The sequence below is a fragment of the Myiozetetes cayanensis genome, unplaced genomic scaffold, assembly GCF_022539395.1.
Source record: "Myiozetetes cayanensis isolate MyiCay16 unplaced genomic scaffold, myiCay2020 scf1, whole genome shotgun sequence".
In the NCBI taxonomy this organism is placed as follows: domain Eukaryota; kingdom Metazoa; phylum Chordata; class Aves; order Passeriformes; family Tyrannidae; genus Myiozetetes; species Myiozetetes cayanensis.
Window position 1 is genome coordinate 141672846 of NW_026086604.1, and position 18761 is coordinate 141691606.

An 18761-nucleotide genomic window follows, 5' to 3' on the forward strand; every position below is an offset into this window, starting at 1 on the left:
CTTCCATTTCCATCTTCCTAAGAGTATCTACGAGGGAAACTTTGGGTGTGGATACTTAAAAGAGAGGAGAGCATCGGGACTAGTCTTTTGTGAAAACACTACCTCACTCTATAGAGCACTATTTGTGAGTTCTCTGGTATTGCTTGTATTGTACCTTTTCTCTGCCAGAGTGTGGATTAGTGCTACTAAAGCCACTCACTCTAGTGGAATGAGAGCATGCAATTTGTTTTCCTGCATGGTTTCAACAAGTGTGCATTGTTTTTGTGCTATTTTTATTGCATTTTAAAGGCTACTTAAATTTCATTGATCAGCATATCATTGGGTAAGTAATTAACCTTTTACGATAAAAACCCAAGATAAGTTTGTTGTAAAAGCTCTGACATTTAACCTAAGTTGCTGATTCATTGAGAAATCAAATGCATACTGTACTAGCACACTGTGTGCTGGTGAATCGTTGGCTGCAGAGAAATTAAACTAATGAATGTTGCAGCCAACATCCCTGTAGTTTCTTTAAAAGGTGATGCACTCAATGTTTGTAAGAACTTGCAACCTCTCCACACTGGTTCAAGTGTTGCTTTAAAAATGGGAGTAGTTTTTTCTGCTCCCCAAACTATTAATTCCCTTGTAAATTCTATTTCACTCCATGATGCTCCTTGTTCTGCAAATTCCCAAACTCCTTTTCTTTTTTTCAATTTAGTCTCCAGTCAGGAAAATCCAGGCTAGGGTGAACCACCAAGTAATATTTTTTTGCTTGAATTTAATGTTACAAAATTATTACAAACTGATGACCCTCTGAATGCCTAACACCTAAATCTGTAAACCCAACCCTGGTATCTTCAAAAAGCCTGAGAATGTGTTCAGAGTAAGAACTCTTTTCCCAGAGAGAGGTGGGTATGCCTTTGTAGATTGTGCAGATAAATTTTCTCCTGGCTGCCTACATAATCCTTGATTTAAAAACACCCTTTTCCCTGCTCTGCCTCCCTCACCCTGCACCCCCAAATTGCAGCAAACCCCTTTTCTGTGGCCCTTTCCCTTAGTTTCTGTGTAGAGTTTAATTTTAAAGTATCCGAAAACTTACATCTGGTATCAAATCTTGTTAAAATTTAATGAGTAAGGAATGCTGGTCATAAGCTATGGTTCAGTCCCCTTGGTGTTAAAATTAATAAGTAGTTACTGTTTCTTTCAGTTTTACAAATAACTAGGTACATCTTAAAAATAACTGTAATTAAAATTAAGGGTGTAGCCCTGAGCATCTTTAAACACAAGGCATTATGCAAACATTCACACCTACAAGTTCAATATCTAATTAACATGTAACATGAGCTACCAGGGAGAGTGTTAAAAATTGAAAAAGGAAGCTCACTTTATATGGGGAGAGGAAAATCCCAAGTGCTCCCAGTTCCTTTTTAGATAGTTTGACAGCTGCAAATCTACATTTGAGACACCAAATTCAGACACATACCCATCTAAATCTGATTTGTCTGAAGTTCAGGAGTATGAATAGTCTTCTTAATATAATCTCTGAAAGTAACACTAGTTTTATGATAGTACATAACAATTTTGGTGTCTATATAACATGTAAATTATTCATATTTAAAATTAGCTGTTACAGATCAGTGTCTTCTGGTTATCAGTTGAGGATGCACTCATGGATTTAGAAGCTTCTAAAGCTCCATTTTAATTCCAAGGAACACTTAGTGAGTCAATAGAACTAATGAGTTGTACTCTAAAGGGCATTGAATTAGGAGCTGGCTTAATAACAAACCAGTTTGTTGTATAACTTATGGGTTTGTTATTAGGATTTACTGCAAATGTCACCAGCTATTAGAGAATTCCATGTGTCAGTTGTCACTACACTTCTTGGATACCTGTCCTCTTTTCCTGCAGCTGGGGAGATGCTCAGAACCATAGCAGGACTATTTTGTCACCCAAGGCAAGACCTTTCCTTGGCTTTTTATACTGAATATTCCCAGTCTCCTCCCTCCCAGCTTTTCAGCCACCATCCTCATGGACCTGCAGCTCCTTCCCTTAAAACCTGAAGTCTGCCTTAAACATATTTGCCCCAGCTGATGCTCCTCTTGGCCCATCCTTGCTATGATTCCAGAGGAATTGAGACATGTGTGATATCCAGGAATCATTGGTTGCCTGCCTTTATGATTGATCACATAGGTTTGGCTTTGGCTTTTAAAATTCTCTGAAATAAAAATGTAGGGGGAAAGGGATCTGTGTTGAACATACAGGTGCAAATGTGGAGGAAAAACGTCCAGTAAGCTGAGGGGCAGTTTAAGATTCAAAACGATTTGATGAGTTGCAGATGCCATCTGAGAAAATAGAGGACAGTCACTGCATCCTTATAAATGTGGGATGGAAATAGCTGTCTGAAGGAAAGCCCTACAGAAATAGATGTGTAGGCAGGCTGTATCAGACTGTTATAAAAAACAACACTGTAGGATGTAGGAACTAATCCTCCTGTTCCACTGAGCCATTGCTGAGGCCCTGGGTTTGGCCAAGCAGTTTAAGATCTGGAGGACAGCACTGGTGACAGTGAGAAAGCTGGTAAATGTGACCAGGAGAGGAAGGGAGTTCAGCCTTAGGAAAAAAATCATAGAACCATAGAATGGTTTGGGTTGGAAGGAACCTTAAAGACTTTCCAGTTCCAACCCCCTGCCATGGGCAGGGACACCTTCCACTAGCCCAGGTGCTCAAAACCCCATCCAGGCTGCCCTTGAACCCTGCCAGGGATGGGGCAGCCACAGCTACTAAAGGAGTGGATGGAAGTGCTACAAGACTGCTGCAAAGTTCCCTGAAAACAGGGAACAGTGCTTAAACTCCAGCAAAGAATGCACCTGTTGGGCATTTAAAAATTTTCTAATGAAAAATAGTCGAGCATTAGGTTTGATGTGTCCAGGGATAATGTGCTGTCTCTGTCTTTGAAATTCAATATTTAGTTCCTGATGTATCAGAGAATTAATCATGGACAATTCCTTAATTTTACTTTACTTTAGGAAAAAATAACATTTAAGAAAAATATCCCACAAAACTAGCCAAACCTTATTTCTAGTTCTGTCCAGCTTAATCATATTCTATGCTCACTCTGAAATAGTAATTTTCAATCAGGATTCCAGGAATCTTGTGGAATATATTGGCCAACTTGAGGATGTGATATCCCAAAAGAAAATGTAAACCAGTACTTCTGCTTAAAGGTTAAATCTCTTTTCAAATCTTAGTCACTTGGATTTTCATTTCAGAAAGGCATTTCTTTTGGCAGAGCATTAATAATATCAGTTCCTATTCATAAACCAGCATGTTTTAAAAGTCAATTTTGCAGGTTTTTTATTGCTACACACTACAGCTTTTAAAGCAGAATTCTCTTGAAACAAAAATGTGTACTTGAAGAAAAAGCCAGCCATAAGTATACTAACTTGAAGTCTCTTTTATTTCAAAATCTTACTTCCTGAAATTATTTCTTATGAGTTGAATGCAAATTTTCTTTGACATTATTGTACTTTACACATTTCACTTAAAAAGCAATATATTAATTTTAAAATAAGATTTTAAAATTTGCTTAATTAGTGGAAAGTAGTCTGAAGTTTTGTCCTGCTAAGTCAGTTTGAATTCCTACTGTGGGTGTATTTGCATGTCTTGATTGACAATTGAGTAAAGCAGTAGATCTTCATTCTAGTTAGCATGCAGTGTTTGCATTACTGTCTGAAGAGGCTTAAAGAACTTGGACTTTTATAATGATCCAAGTCCCTGTCAATGGGGTTGTCATTTCTCCCATAAATTCACATAATTACTTGACTTATCATCAGAGAAACTTCTGTGTTGTGGGAATATGCTTAACCAGATTTTAAAAAGGTTCATTCAGAAGGCAGTTCACAGGGCATCAGGCATGAAATAAAACTTTTTTTTGTGAATTACCTTTCTTATGGTTAAAAAACCACTACAAGGAAAATAATAGGCGGACTGAAAGTTGGGTATATTAGTTTTAAAGCAAAATATAAACATTAAGAGGAGAAGAGGAAAAAAAAAGTTTTGTCAGGTGTTGTTGTTGTGGTGCTTCATTGTTTTGTTTGAAAGATGTTGAGTTTGTTTTAGGTTGATTTTTTTTTCCCCCCTGCTTTGTCCTATGTTGTCATGTCATAATTAATTAACCTAGTGAAATTGCTTCATTGCATGACTTATTAACCCTTCCTATGTTCATTCTCTCCTGACTTAAAAGAATAATCCATTAGAATTTAATCCTGATGGCTTGAAGAAGGCTGCTGTTCAGAAAGCCCTAAAGGTAAAACTAATATAGTTGTCCATTTAAGGTCACAAAAGTAATTGGAAGTGCACAAATGCCTGCAACACTTCTCTTCAAACACTGGATGGAATTTCTGTTGCCAAATATGTATTTAGTGCAATTACATTTTACTTAAACTTGATTTCAGTACCGTGTCAAGACATTGGTAAAATAGGGTGGTGTGTGGTGGTTTGGAGTTTAGATCAGTTCAGTGCAGTACAGGCTGCTTTAGAACACCGGGGAAAAATCACGCTGAGAATTAATTTGTAGCTGTAACTGAAGAATAAAGCTGACCTGAAAGTTAACACATCTTTTATGTACTGAGGGGTATGTATCAGTCGGCTCTGAATGACTGTTCTGCAATAATCTCGCTCGTGCCAGATGTTTTTAGAAGGTTTACATCTTTTATATAAATGTTAAAAAAGTTTAGCTCAGCTTTTTGATGGGCAGAGTTGGACGGCACAATCCCAATCCTCAGCTGGAGGAACCTGGACAAGGGGCAGTCTTTAAACAGACTGTCAACGAGTCTGTCAGTAGCAGCTGTTAGAGGGGCATTATATGTGTGTGTACACATTGCTGCCTATTTAGCATGAATTAAAATGGTTTATATTTCCATATCGGCACAAGCAACAGGGTCTGGTCTCTTTGTCAGCTCCTGTAGTTTCATCGTTTTATGAAGAAAAGAAAGTTTCAGGCACTGTTTTATGGACAAAGAAAAAAATGAAACACGTGTCACTTACTATTTTAAAACGTCATCAGTTGTAGTGTAATATGACTTTCTTTCTGTTCTGTAAACCTTTGTATTCTGTTTTCCTGGAGAGCTAAACATTTTTTTATTAGAAATCATGAAAGATAAATGCGGCATTCATCCAAGAAAGGATGCTTTATTTCTAAAGGAAAGGATGGTTATCAGCAGGATGTCACATTAAAGTCGAGTAATATTAGTGAAAGTATGATGTCCAAAATGTAAGTTCAGATCCCAAAAATATCTAAATTATGCACTTTCTTGATTCAAAAGTATAAAATATTTGAATCACTTGGTTATAATTGTGACCTTACATGCATTAAGTAGACTTTAACTAACTTTGTGTTGCCATACCTGACCTGTACATTTCCTACAGGGTAGAACTCAGAGTATATTATTAACCATGTATCCTACATTTTCTAGGCCTTTTAAACTGCATTAACAACTGCCTGAAATGATTAACTTTCATGTCTAAATTTTCTTTCTGACTTAAATTTTTGTTAGGTGAAATTTGTGAAAGAAATGTAGTTGGGAATTTTCCTTTGCATATATGACTTGTTTCTAAACTGATGTTTATTTTCACAATTTGATGTAATATTATACAGCTGGTGAGCAAGGCTCAGATATGGCAGATGGTTGATTCTCTATTAAAGAGTATTTGGTAAACTGTAGAAATATCCCTCACATACATTAGAATGCATCTTCTTTCTCCCCAAACTGCAAAGGAGGGAATATCAGTGTTCTGGTATCACATCTAATTTAACAGTACTGCAGCAATGTACATAAAGCTCCTGAGTTTGTGCTTTCTTCATATCTCCCATCTGCATGAAACTCATTTTGCAGTTTTAACTATGCTTCATTAGCTTTGGGTGTTGTAATGTTCATTAAAAGATAAGAATTTGCACCTTACCAGGTTCATTCAAAGAAAATGAAAAGGAGTCTAAAGCTCCTGCTGATTTGTGGGGTTTTGCTTCAGCATATTCAGGGTAGTTGGATGCCTTCATGTGGACCTGTTCACCAGTTACAGCCAGTCTGCCATTCAAGCCAGTTGAATAAAATACTGAGAATGATTGATACATAAACATACAATAGAATACTTATGATTTGAATTTTTAAGATGCAATCAGTAAGTTTCAGAGGAGAGAGGCTTCCTTTTAATCTGAAGGCAAAGTTTTTGCTTTTTCTTTACCAGTCAGGAAAGAAAATAAACAGCAATCCCAACCCACTTGTTTTGCTGTCAGTTGGACACAAGGCACAGGAAAGTAAGGTGAGTTCCTGCTCTTTATTCTTGGCTCTGTCTTCAAACACTGGGTGGCTCCATGGGCTTGGCATTTGGCTGCCAGGCCATGGAGCACATGCCCTGCTCTGTGACCCCCCTACAGAAACTGCCACCAAACCGGCAGAGATCGAACGGGTGCTTAATCAGTTTGAACTGTCTGTTGGTAGAGATGGGATTTCCAGTCATTTGGAGCAGTCCTTCCACAATGGTGCTTTCCTAGAAAACATGAGAGTAGTTGAAGCTCTTGGTGAGAACCTTGTTCTTCAGACCTGAGACAGGTTTTCAGACCTGAGTTGTCAGGTGGCATCGTCCATGTCTCGTTCCTAACTGAGTGGCTTGTAACAGATTGCAGGCATGAGACTGATCTTGATGGTGATCCCCCAATTCTGACCGAAGGAATTCAGCACACCTGCCCATAACTGACCTCTGTGCAGTAAAACACCTCATGCAAATAAAACAGCAACGGCAAAGCAGATTTTTAATTTTTTTTTAAAGTAGACGTGTCAGTGAGCCAAAGGGAGAGGACGTCTAATTTGGCTTCTTCATGTCACAAATCCTAAAGAAGATCTCTTGTACAGTCTTAGTTATGATATGTATTGGAGAGTGGAGATAAAAATCCAAGTCCTTTGCTCCTGTAGATGGCTTTTTCAATGGGCACCTATTTCTCTCTCCCCCTCTGCTTCCCCTTGCATTATTGATTTGCTGAAAATAGTGAGATTTGGCAGTGAAATTTTCCACATGGTTAAGTGGGGATAAGAAGGAAAATACTATTTTCTAGGAGTTTCACTGACTTTATTTAAGCACTTAGCAAGGAGTATGTGGAGATAGAACATGCTAGTCTGAAGACCTTGCATTTGTTCATTGCCTGGTGTGAAGTTCATGCAAAGCATATTCTACTACATGTCCTCTGTGTAATTTTATATGTGATACTGTATATGCTGTGGGTGGGTACATCCCACTGGCCTTTGTTAAAATATGTCAAGTTTCAGACATAAATTTTGCAACACCAAGATGAAAAATGTGCTCAACTCTTGACACTGACTTTAAACTGTTTCATAATTTGTGTGCTTCCTGCTCTCTGACTTCAGATTCGATACAAGACCAATGAACCAGTATGGGAGGAAAACTTTACTTTCTTTGTACACAATCCCAAAAGACAAGATCTTGAAGTTGAGGTATGTTGTCTCCCTCTCACACTTTCTTTCCTAAGACGTTGCAGTACTAACATTCAGACATTTAAAGCTGTTATGAAAGGAGACTTATTGTGAACACCCTGAAAATTATACTTTGTGTGTGGGTTTTTTTAAGACTAGGCTATGAAATGTTTATTTCCATTTACTACTAAAAGAAGGAAAGACTATAACCAGACTCTCACTAGAAGTACATAGTTAATGGTTGTCTTCTCTAAAAAAACCCACACCAAAACAAAACAAAAAAACCAAAACACAAAAAACCCAAACCCCAAAAAACAAGTAAATTATGGATACGTGTTTTGAACTAGCAATCTTAATTGCTAGCAGAAATTGCTGTTGATTTTATTCCTCTCTAATACTAAGGAAGTATTTGCTTTATCCAAATACTGTATCCTTTTACACTGCTGACATGTCATTTACATAGTTCAAAGCAACTGAAGTGTAAATGAGGGCTGTCTTAGTTACTCTTCCTCTGACAGTTGTGGGAATGCATTTTCACACAGAGTTTGGAAACCATGTACTTGTGATTGTAGACGTAATGGTTATCCCTCTGTTTTGCTTTTGCTGTAGAAGGTAGGTTTGAAGGAACTAGGCATTGAGTGTTTTTGCCTTCATCAGTGTAAAGTAATCTTTAAATCAAGGAAATTGGGTTTAAGAACAAACTGTAGTATTGTTTGAATTTTATTTTTTTTTAAATAAAAATGTAATTTCCTTTTTTTTCTCTTCAATTCTTACAAAAGCAGATGATGCAAAATAATGGCTTTTCTGTTACTTCAGGTGAGGGATGAACAGCACCAGTGTTCTTTGGGGAACTTCAAGCTGCCTCTAAGCCAGTTGCTAGAGAGTGAAGACTTAACTATGCATCAGCGGTTCCACCTGAGCAACTCTGGTCCAAACAGCACTATAAACATGAAGATTGCACTCAGGGTACTCTAAAACTTTTTTCCCATTGTAAATATCGGAATATTTAAGGCTGTTGTGGCTCCTGGTGTGCCGGCTTTTTGAAGGAGTTAATGGTACATTTCCTTTGACGTCACATGCCAGATGTCCTTAGTTGTTCAGTGTTACCAGTACACAGAGATAACCTTTAATTTAAATACGTTCTATGTCAAAATCAGACAATGCTGCAAACAAAACACTGTCAGTTGTGTTAATTAAAACTGAGGTTCCCCTGGTTTTATGTTCAGAAATCCCATTTGGAATTTGGATTCCTTCAAATCTCCTATGACTCATTAGGGTACAGATCAGAAATCACCTTTATCTAGATATGGAACTGAGGTCTTGATGGTTTAAAAGAATAAAGTTTATGGGGAAAAGAAGTATGTTCATAGTACTAGAAAAATTCAAACCATCTTTCAAGCAAATTGGAGTTTTGGAGACAAAACTTGCATACTTGAAAGTTGGTTTTCTTTTTCCCCAGATAAATTATTTGATTTAATAAGGTAGTATATCTCTTTGCAAACACCTATTTTTTCTTTTCTAAAGCACTTTGTTGTTTACATGTCAATAATAAATTGATAATTAATAAATATGAAAGAGAAAGTAAGGACAATGAGTGAGAAGAAATTGTGATGTAAGATTCAATTTCAAAAAACTAGAAATAAAAAATAGAATAGGTTTCCAGATAGCTAGAGCTACAAATTAAATAGCATTTGCACCAGAAACACATACAATATGGGAAAGGAATAATGAGAATAATTCTAAATTAATGGAGAAGTTCACACTCTTTCAAAGTTATTGCAGTTGCCATGAAGAAGGTGGAGCTGTGTTTTGCCATGCAAAACATTTCCTGTTATAGAGTGAATAAATGTGAATATTTTGATTCTGCTTTAGCATCTGAACTTTACAACTTGTCACCAACCAGTACTCTTGTAGAAACACATTTAATCCTTTTTTTTTATACTGAAAATAGTAATCTTATCTGTATTTCTCCTGTATCTAGGTCCTTTCTCTTGAAAAACAAGCGAGATCTCCAGATCATCAACACTCAGCCCAAGTGAAAAGGCCATCTGTTTCCAAAGATGCAAGAAAATCATCTTTTAAGCCTCAGGTCCCCATCTCGCCTACACCTGATTCGAACAAGCCTGTTCCAGGTTCCCCAGTGACTGACAGTGATAAAAAGACTGATGCAGCTGAGAAAGGCCAGGCTCCCAATGCCAGCCCGCAGTGGCCCACAGATCTGAGCAGAAGCTCCTCCAGTCTCCACGCCTCCAACTTCTCCTGCTCTCCCAGCCACCTCTCGGTCAAGGAGCCCACGCCCAGCATCGCCTCAGACATTTCCCTGCCCATCGCCACGCAGGAGCTGCGCCAGAGGCTCCGACAGCTCGAGAAGTAGGGCCTGAATTACTTGGGTTTGCAGCACATCTAAGCTGATTTACAAAACATGTCTCCAGTGCAGCCAAAGGAGGAGTGCTCAGTTCTCACTGCAGTCGTATTTTTCCACTGTTCTGTGATTTTTTGCTTGTTCCCGGTACCTCAGTTAAGGCAGATGCTGCAGTTAGAAGTTACCGTGGCCGTGGTCACCTGCAAGATAAAGTCCACCTAGTTCTCACAGCTGCACTCTGTACTTCCATGCAATAGTTGCCTGTTTTCACCACTGAGTCCTATTAGCATTAATTTAGCTAATTAAGGTTGAATATAGCTGGTATTTTTTAATTACTCAGAGGGATAGTTGACTACAAAGTCTGTTAAATGAATAGTCAGTTACTATTCAGTCAGTGAGGATTGCTGCAGCCGTGCTTCCTTAAATTCTTGATTTTTATTTTTTTACTTGCCTCAATGAGCAGCCATACATACCAAGCACAAACAGCTGAGCAGCAGTTCTGCTCTGAATGGGAGAGGGAAACCATTCCTTCTCTGTGCATGTAGCTTCTCTGTGAATCTAATTAGAAAGATTTTATTTTTTTATTTGTAAGAGATTGAACTGATTAATCTTTTTCTCTCTGTGTTCACAAAATCAATACAATAATATAGGTTGGATTGAACCTCTGGAGGTCAGTCAGCCCTCTGCTCAAAGCAAATTTCTCTTCGAAGTTAGATCAGGTTTCTTGGGCCTTGTCCAAACAAGTTTTGAATATCTCCAAGGATGGAGATTCTAAAAACCTTCTCAGCCACTCTGGTGCTTAACCACTCCACTGTGAAAACATTTCTCATTCCTATTGAAATTTGTCTTGCTGCAAGTTGTGTGTGACCTCTTGTTATTTTGCTGTGTACAGCCATGAGGAGTCAGACTTGGTCTTCTCTAGAATGTCTGTTTTAAGCAGTGAGAGGCTGCAACTGAGTCTGCTGTTGGCTGTCTCTTCAATTTGTACAAATACACCACCTGCTTGAGCTCCAGACCCCCATTTATCTTTGTGGTCCTCTGCTGACTTGTCTTCACTTTGCCAGTCTCTCTTCTGGCTTAAAACTGGGTTAGACCTTGTTAATTATGATAAATATTGAAATACTACTCCTTATTTTGTACACAAATGTCATAATTTGTCATTTTACCATAAGAATGGTAAAGCTCCTGGTAAAGAGGTCATTTATTGCAAGCCACAAGTTTTTAGGTGCTCTGATTATTTTTTATCTTTTTGAACTAAGAAAATACTGAAATTAAATGCTTCATTCTAATTTTTAAAGTGAATGACCTTGGAATTTTAGTGGAGCAGTCACTCTGTAGTAGGTATTCACAAGAGGCACACCTCTCCTTTGAAGTTAAGACACCCTTCAGGTGACTGAAAAATGCCAAATATGCCATATACTGTCCTGTGCAATATGGAAAATACTCACAGTAAGTACTTACAGAAACTAAAATGAGCATTTCATGGAGATGAGGAAGCTCTGCAAACATTGACCGTTCTTAAAAAATTCTTAAACATGGTGCTTGCTTTTTATTTAGGCATGACCTGTATTTGTAAGTGTAAATTGTTTCTAATCTTACTTTCATTGTGATATTAGCTATAGAAGAGTGAAGTGGTTGTGTTTATACTGTGATTTGAGCTTTAAGACAGTAAGTGGGTTTAAGGATCACCATCTTAATCCCAAGAATATCCCTATTGTTATGACTGGCTCCAGGCCATAGTAAGAGTAGCCCATTGCTGAGGTTTTCACTGCAGTTTGCACCACTGTTCTCTCCAATTTCCTAGGCGTTGCTTTAATGTTTATTTTAGGGTAAGCAAGTTCTTTACTGATAATGGTTTTCAACATGCTGAGGAGCAGCTGAGCTCTAAACTGGCAAGAATACCTGGCTCATTTTGGAGAGCAGAGCTGTTGGACAAGGAACATGATATGCTCACATGCCTATGTGTGCTCTCTTTCACATTGGTTTAGAGAAAAATTAAATGGATAATACGTGATTACTGGGAAAACTACCTGGCATATCTTTCAGTCAGGTCTTACTTTTAATACACATTTTAAAAACTAAGATTAATGTTCTGCTTTTTCCTGCAGTGGAACAACCCTGGGGCAGTCTCCACTAGGACAGATTCAGCTAACAATTCGTCACAGTTCACAAAGAAACAAACTGATTGTGGTGGTGCATTCCTGCAGGTGAGCACAAAATACCCAAGTTCATTTCATGTTTCTTTGTAAATTTTTCATAGCTTGAGACTGGTTGTCTGGTTGATCTTTGATATTTTTAAGGTAACATATCTGTAAACATAAAAACATACAGAGCTATGCTCAGAATCACTAAAAACTTTGTCGAAGATTTTGCTGTGATTTTTGTAGTTGTCTGTTATGCCTCTGTGAGATTTTAAATGAAAATGACCTGTAGATTTTTATCAGCAGTGTCTGAAAGTTGTCCCTAAGAGACTGAATTTTGCACAAACACATGATTTTTGAGAAGCCATATCAGAACTTTGAATTGGAATTTAGGAAACATTGTATTCCCACCTCTGCTGTCTGCTTACCATTTCTCTGGTGTTGAACAAGTCACTGCTTGGCATTTTCTTTAGTTTTTGTTTTCCACTGCTGTTACCTATGTGCTGTATCCTGCACATTTACTTTGTGCAGGATGTTCCAGAACTGCTTCATGTGCTAAATTAAATGATAGTAGTGCAGACACTTACATTCAGCAATGTCCTGTTGATTTTCTAAGTGCTTTTCCTCGTTTCTCGTGGCCACAGAAATCTGATTGCGTTCTCAGAAGAAGGATCTGATCCATACGTGCGAATGTATTTGCTGCCCGATAAGAGACGATCAGGAAGAAGAAAAACACACGTATCAAAGAAGACATTAAACCCAGTGTTTGATCAAATGTATGTTCTAAACTATGTGTAGCAGTTTTATGGCATGTAATTACAAAGCTGTCAAATCAAGGTTTCGGAGCTTTCCTAAACAGAGGAACTGTTGGAGCTCCTTGTTGTCACCATCAGACTTGATCATACCTTTCTCTTCTGCTATAATAGCTCTTCCCATCCCTCTGTTCCCTGTTTTCACTACTCCCTTCTTGCTGTTCCCAGCCACTTCTCTCCTTCCTGCCTTACCCTGCCCCAGTTCCATCTCCCCTGTGCTGGTAGCCAAGCAGCAGCGTGCACTCTGCTGGCAGGAGACAGAACACGAGTGCCTTTGTCTGCCCAGTGCTGTTGGTGTCCCTTCCCGCCAGGAATCATGTCTGGCTGATTGCCTGGCTGGTGCTGCCTTCTCAGGGGGACTGGCCAGCCAGTATCTCTTCACAGTCAAATTGCTCACTCTACTTGGTAGCACTTCTCAGCATCCAGGGAGCCAGGAAATTTCCTCATAGATTATGTCCTGGCCCATATGTTGGAAGTTTTACAAGCTTGTGCAACATTATAATGCAGAAAAAGACTTAGCCTTGAACTCTGCTTTTTGATGGTAGTTTCCCTCACACGTCTGCCCCTTAGTCTCCCACCCATCACTTTTCGATTAAGACCTTTCTCTACAGACAGAAAATTAACTCCAGAAAAGCAACACTTCATTCCCTCTGTCCAAGGGATATCTGTAAATTGTTACTTAGAGGCTCTGGTAGGTTTTCCTGGTAGTGCAGGATGCTATCTCCTGTTCATTCCAGGTAACAGATTTATTTTACTGTGCCTTTCCAAGTAAAAAGTATTGCAAAGCAGTAAAGCTGTTTAGGAACTGTAGTGACAAATCGATGTAGGTTGTGATATAACCTTGTCCTCACTTTCTCAAAGTTTCAGCTCTAGCAAACAAAATGCACTCTTCCTTAAAAGTGGATGTGTTTCCTTAGTGTGGCAGAAAAGAAAAGGAGCTCTGGTTATCAAGTACCAAGGATCAGTAAGACTGACCAGTCTTTCCTTTTTGGAGAATACTGATGCTGAGCTGTCAGAGTAGTAGGATTCCACATTCTCTTCTCTTTGGAGTCAGTGCTTGACTTTTCCCTTGTTTTGTTTTGTGTGTTCTGTTCTACCAATGCCTTCTAGAGATCAAAAGTAACAGAAGTCTCGAACATTTGATGTTTATATTGATCATAGTAGTGAAGGAAAATTTATTTGGGGAAGGGGGTGCTTGGTTGTGATTTGAATTGCTGTTTAGCTGTAGGAGCTGAACTTGCACCTCGGGTACAGGATTCTCTCTAAAGCATCACTTTGCCTACCAGGTTTGATTTCAGTGTTTCCCTGCCTGAAGTACAGAGAAGAACACTGGATGTAGCAGTGAAGAACAGTGGTGGATTCTTGTCCAAAGATAAAGGGCTGCTTGGCAAAGTAAGTTGACAATAAGTAAATTCTGTTAATACAGCATGTTATTATATAAAACTGAAATCCTCTTGAGATATGAGCTTGTTAGTGTTGATTGAAGCACCTGAGTCAGATATGAGGCTTTCAAAAATTACAGATGCTTCATATACCAAGCTTTAGTGAGGGAAGGAACAAACTGCAGAGCAGACATAAAACGAGGCAGTAATCTCTTCTAGAGAGCATTAAGTTCACAGTAACAAAAGAAATGTGCTTGTCTGACTTAATAATCATATCATCAGAGAGAGGAAGTAACCAGGAGAAACCAGGTGATAGCTCAGAAAATGTTGAGACAAAACTGGAAAGACAAGCAAGAGTACTTAGAGAAACGCACAAGAAATGAAAATTCCAGTTTGTAAAATCCATGAGAAAGAACTGCTGCTGGAGACATTCCCAGTAGCAACACCAGTGTTTATAACTTCAGTGTTCTGTAGGCACAAACTAAATCACCCCAGTCCCTACCCATGTGATTTGGAGCATGAAAGAGGAATAGTAAATTCTTACACCCTTGAAAATTGCCATATTTACCCTCTGAAGAGGAGGACAGATTCACAATCATGGTGAGTTCATGGTGAAGAGTGGCCTCAATTTCCCTGTTTCCCAGGAAGGCTGTCAGTTTGGCCATTGTCATGCTGTGAGGTGCTCTGGGACTGTGCCTCGGAAGGGTGTGGATTTGGAGGTCAAAACCAGCAACTTGAAACTTTCCTAAAAGTCAGGCAGGTAGCAGAGAGCTGTGATGACGAGGATGTAAAATACATTGTTTACTAATGGTGTTGCTTACACTGGAGTTGACAGGATTGTCAGATGTGATCTTTAAAAGGCACGCACAATGCACTGATTGGTAATTTAACTTTCCACAGTTATTAATACCTCTGGCATCTGAAGAACTTGCTAAAGGCTGGACCCAGTGGTAAGTATAATATTTCCTTTAGTAATAAAAAATACTACATACCAATAACTGCTGTGTTAATAATAGTTTTAATAATACACTAAATGTAAAAAATATTCTTTTTTTTTTTTTCTTTTGCTTTCTCAGGTATGATTTGACAGAAGATGGTACAAGGCCACATGGTGCAAGTTAGGCCCATGGATACCGGGAATTCCTCAAGCATAATTTTGCCAACCTTTATACATTTTTAATGCGTTGTTTTCACAGATGTACCAATATTATTTTTATAGCTTTACTGATTTAGTTCTTAGACACATCCCCAATAATTTTATAACACTTGGTCATTTTATGTAGACATAGCCTTTCTCATTGTTAAACTTCGTATTTTATTTTGCTAAACAGTTCTGTGTGTTACTGTAATGTGCAATAGTACAGTAAAGTAACCTTTTGTGTTTAAATTGATCTTTTTGATGGCTGTACCTAATAGAAAGTGAAAAGAATATGTTCTGCTGTTTTCCTGCCTTGTTTTATATCTCACCAAGGTATACTGTACCATGTAAATATATACTATTTTTTTATAATTCTTTCATGCTGGTTTGAATTCAGAAGAAAATCAGATAAAGGATATAGTTATTTTCTTCTAAATGCATGTTAATTTCTTCAGATGAATCTCTTTTGTCTTTGCAGCACAATGGTCTTAATCATTTTGTGATACTCTGCAAAAACAAACTGCAGAAAAACATTTTTACTTTATTGTGTTTCTGGCCCGGTGTGGCTGGCTTAAAATGTACAAAACATAAACATTTTAATATTTATATATAAATGTATTATTGGAAAATCATGCTATAGAATATTATAAATAAAAATGAGAATTCTATAAATATTGTATAAATAGAGGATGAGGTCCACGAATCAATTTCTAAATCTGAGTTTTCATTTCATGGAGTAAACATAACAAAGAGTACAGTTTTATTATACAGGTTCACTTAGATTTTGTTATTTATTCCTGTACTCTAGAGTACTAGACATGTGACCTTTTGAAGGTTTGAGGACATGGGTTTTTCTGTATTATAAAGGAAATCTCTAACCACTTTGAGCTGTCCTTACCACCATATTTCACTGATTTATAAGGTAGACAAATCAGCTTGCAGTGTAAGTTCATACAGCAGGCATATGTACAGGACATATGTTACTTTTCTTAGACAGTACTATGCTAAAATAGTATCTTATGCCATACCTTCTGTAATACTCCAATGAACAGCAACAGAAATGGGAAAAGAGAGAGGAAACTGAGATGAAACTGACTTTTCCAGTTGCTTCATTGCTACTCAGTTTGGTGCACGACCAAAATGCACTTCAGTGGCCCACGCAGCTTTCCTGAGAAATACTGGCACTGTCCTGAAGCGCTGCCGTGGGCTGGGCCAGACTGCAGCAGTGACACCCTGAGCACTGAGTGATGGGAGCAGGGAGTTGGGAGCTGAAGGGGGAGTATCAGCCCAAACAGCTGAGCTCATAACTCTAATTTTACGAATTATGGGGAATTTTTTTTGTATTCAGAGCTGATTTTTCTTTTTTTGGTAAGTTTTCTTGACTGTTAGAAAAATGTGCATTAAGAATCCAAGAGAACAGTTTGGCTCTTTCAGAGCCAATGCCCTCATCCTTGGATAAGTATGCAATTAGACAAAGCATATTATTTAGCTAAGATTCTAGAATGATCTCTCAGCCAAGAAAGAATTTTAAAGCAGAATGATGAACTCCTGAAATTAGCTTTATCGTAAGACTACTGACAGAACCTTAACTCTAGGTGTAGAATATGCCTACATTACTAGATGTACCAAAGTGCCTACCATAGATGTAGCTTTTTGGTTTTCTCAAGTCTAAGAATTTCAGTATGTCTAAATTCAGTTTAACGTGAACATTTGTCATGGCTGTGTGTGACACACACCATACACCTCTATACAGTGATGGCCTTCTCATTGCCACGTTTCATACAGGACAGTTTTATCAAACAGCCCTGGCACTGTAAATTGTACTGTTAGTGCTGTTACTGGATTGGGCAATAGGGAGAGATTCCTTGTAAGAAAACACTTCCATTTGAAGGCTTCACTCTATATTGGAATGTATGAGTATCTCAATGTATTCACTCACCTACTCATATAAAATATAATATTTTATGAAATACATATTTTGTTAGTTTTCCATTAAAAAACTGTTAAGAATGGAAAGACAGAGAATGTTAATGCCATGAAAATGCAGAACCTGAAACCTGATCTAAATAAAGGAGGTCTAAGAGCAGCAGCTCAGCATAATTGTCTTTTGCCTTGGTTCAGTCCAAGGTGGAAGGACTTTTGCTGTATATCCTGGCCAGGGACTCCACAGAGTTTGATCTGTAGCCAACAACTAGGCTGTTAAATTAATTTGGTGTTTCAAGTCTTAAGTGAAGTACAGGGACAGAAAACTCTACACTTGAACAATGAAAAAGTGGACATTCTGTCATTCAAAGTTTCAAGGTGGAACATAATGCCATGTTTGGGTAAATGTGAAATGATAGCACAAAGTGAGTAACTGAATAAAGTTTTCAAAATAGGTTTGACAAGACTTTCCAAAATAGCTCACTACCTAAAATTAGTGATAGGCTCTTAGACTAGAGTCCACTTTGCATTCAGGAATCTGAAATGAAGAGATTGAATTGTCACTGCAATTCAGCAACAGTAATTCCTGTTGTTTGTAATCAGTCCTGGATGTCAGACTCTTTAGAAACGTCCTCCTGAGTGAATTTGGATCAGCCTATGACTGCCTAGATGAGATTGATTCGTTTGATAGTAGATGCAACTTCTGTATTAAACTTACCAAATTCCAGTTATTCTGTTTATATGGAAGTAGGAAGGACAATTTTGCCTCTGGGCAAAAATTGCACCTCATTATCAAGTCATTTATTCATTATCAACTGATAGCTTTTCATGTAGTTCTTGTTTATCCTGTGCCTTAAAATATGAACATATGAAGATGTTAAAGAAATGGTTAAAAATAAGCTTTGTTACCTGTATGTACCAACACATGTTCTCTACTATTGAAACTGTTTTTAGAATTACTCTGCTTCACTGACAGGAAAACCAGCTTTCTGAACTCTAGCAGGGTTGTAACCCGGACTCAAATCAGCATGCATATCACTTGGAGTTGGACTAAACAAGTTTTAATTTTCTGTCTTGAATCCTCTATCAGAGCTGCAGCAAATGGTGAGAGTTGAAATGAGAACAAAGGGTAATCAATTTTGTACAGATTGCCTTTTTTGCTCATGTAATTCTACATTCTGATGCATGTATTTATTCAATAAATGGTTCGTATGGAAGTCGATGTGTTGCTTCCCTCTACACACACACTCCCTTTTCCTCACTTTTGCATATCCCTGTCCTAAAGGGTAATAGGATGAGGTGAATTTTTAAAATAGTTATGTATGCTGACTCCTCTAACCTGGGGAGCCTTATTGTAAGGTCTGTAGGCAGGTTTTTGGGTCTGACATGAGAGAAAACAGTGCAGGATACTTTATGGGGAATTCTGTGCTTGTTTTTCTGGAACAGATTCACACATAAGAATTAGTTGGTCCTTCGTTCAACTTCAGTGTCTAAGTTTTTTCTTCTCCTAAATGGATTGATTTAGTAAATTGTCATGATT

The 18761-nt window shown here is 38.0% G+C and overlaps 1 protein-coding gene across 3 annotated transcripts in view; it reads left to right on the top strand.

The window, feature by feature from the left end:
- The window catches only part of ESYT2 (extended synaptotagmin 2), a 77522-nt gene extending 59084 nt beyond the window's left edge, over nt 1-18438 (top strand). The window contains exons 14-24 of one of the 3 annotated variants that reach the window (XM_050310534.1): nt 23-124; nt 4223-4285; nt 6223-6297; nt 7398-7484; nt 8280-8429; nt 9445-9833; nt 11934-12032; nt 12611-12742; nt 14065-14170; nt 15061-15110; nt 15237-18438. In XM_050310534.1, the coding sequence (XP_050166491.1) occupies nt 23-124; nt 4223-4285; nt 6223-6297; nt 7398-7484; nt 8280-8429; nt 9445-9833; nt 11934-12032; nt 12611-12742; nt 14065-14170; nt 15061-15110; nt 15237-15282 (1299 nt within the window). In that variant the 3' untranslated portion in view covers nt 15283-18438. The remainder of the gene's footprint in view (nt 1-22; nt 125-4222; nt 4286-6222; nt 6298-7397; nt 7485-8279; nt 8430-9444; nt 9834-11933; nt 12033-12610; nt 12743-14064; nt 14171-15060; nt 15111-15236) is intronic. The other 2 variants (XM_050310542.1, XM_050310550.1) reach the window with 2 other exon arrangements.
- Nucleotides 18439-18761: the final 323 nt, after the last annotated feature.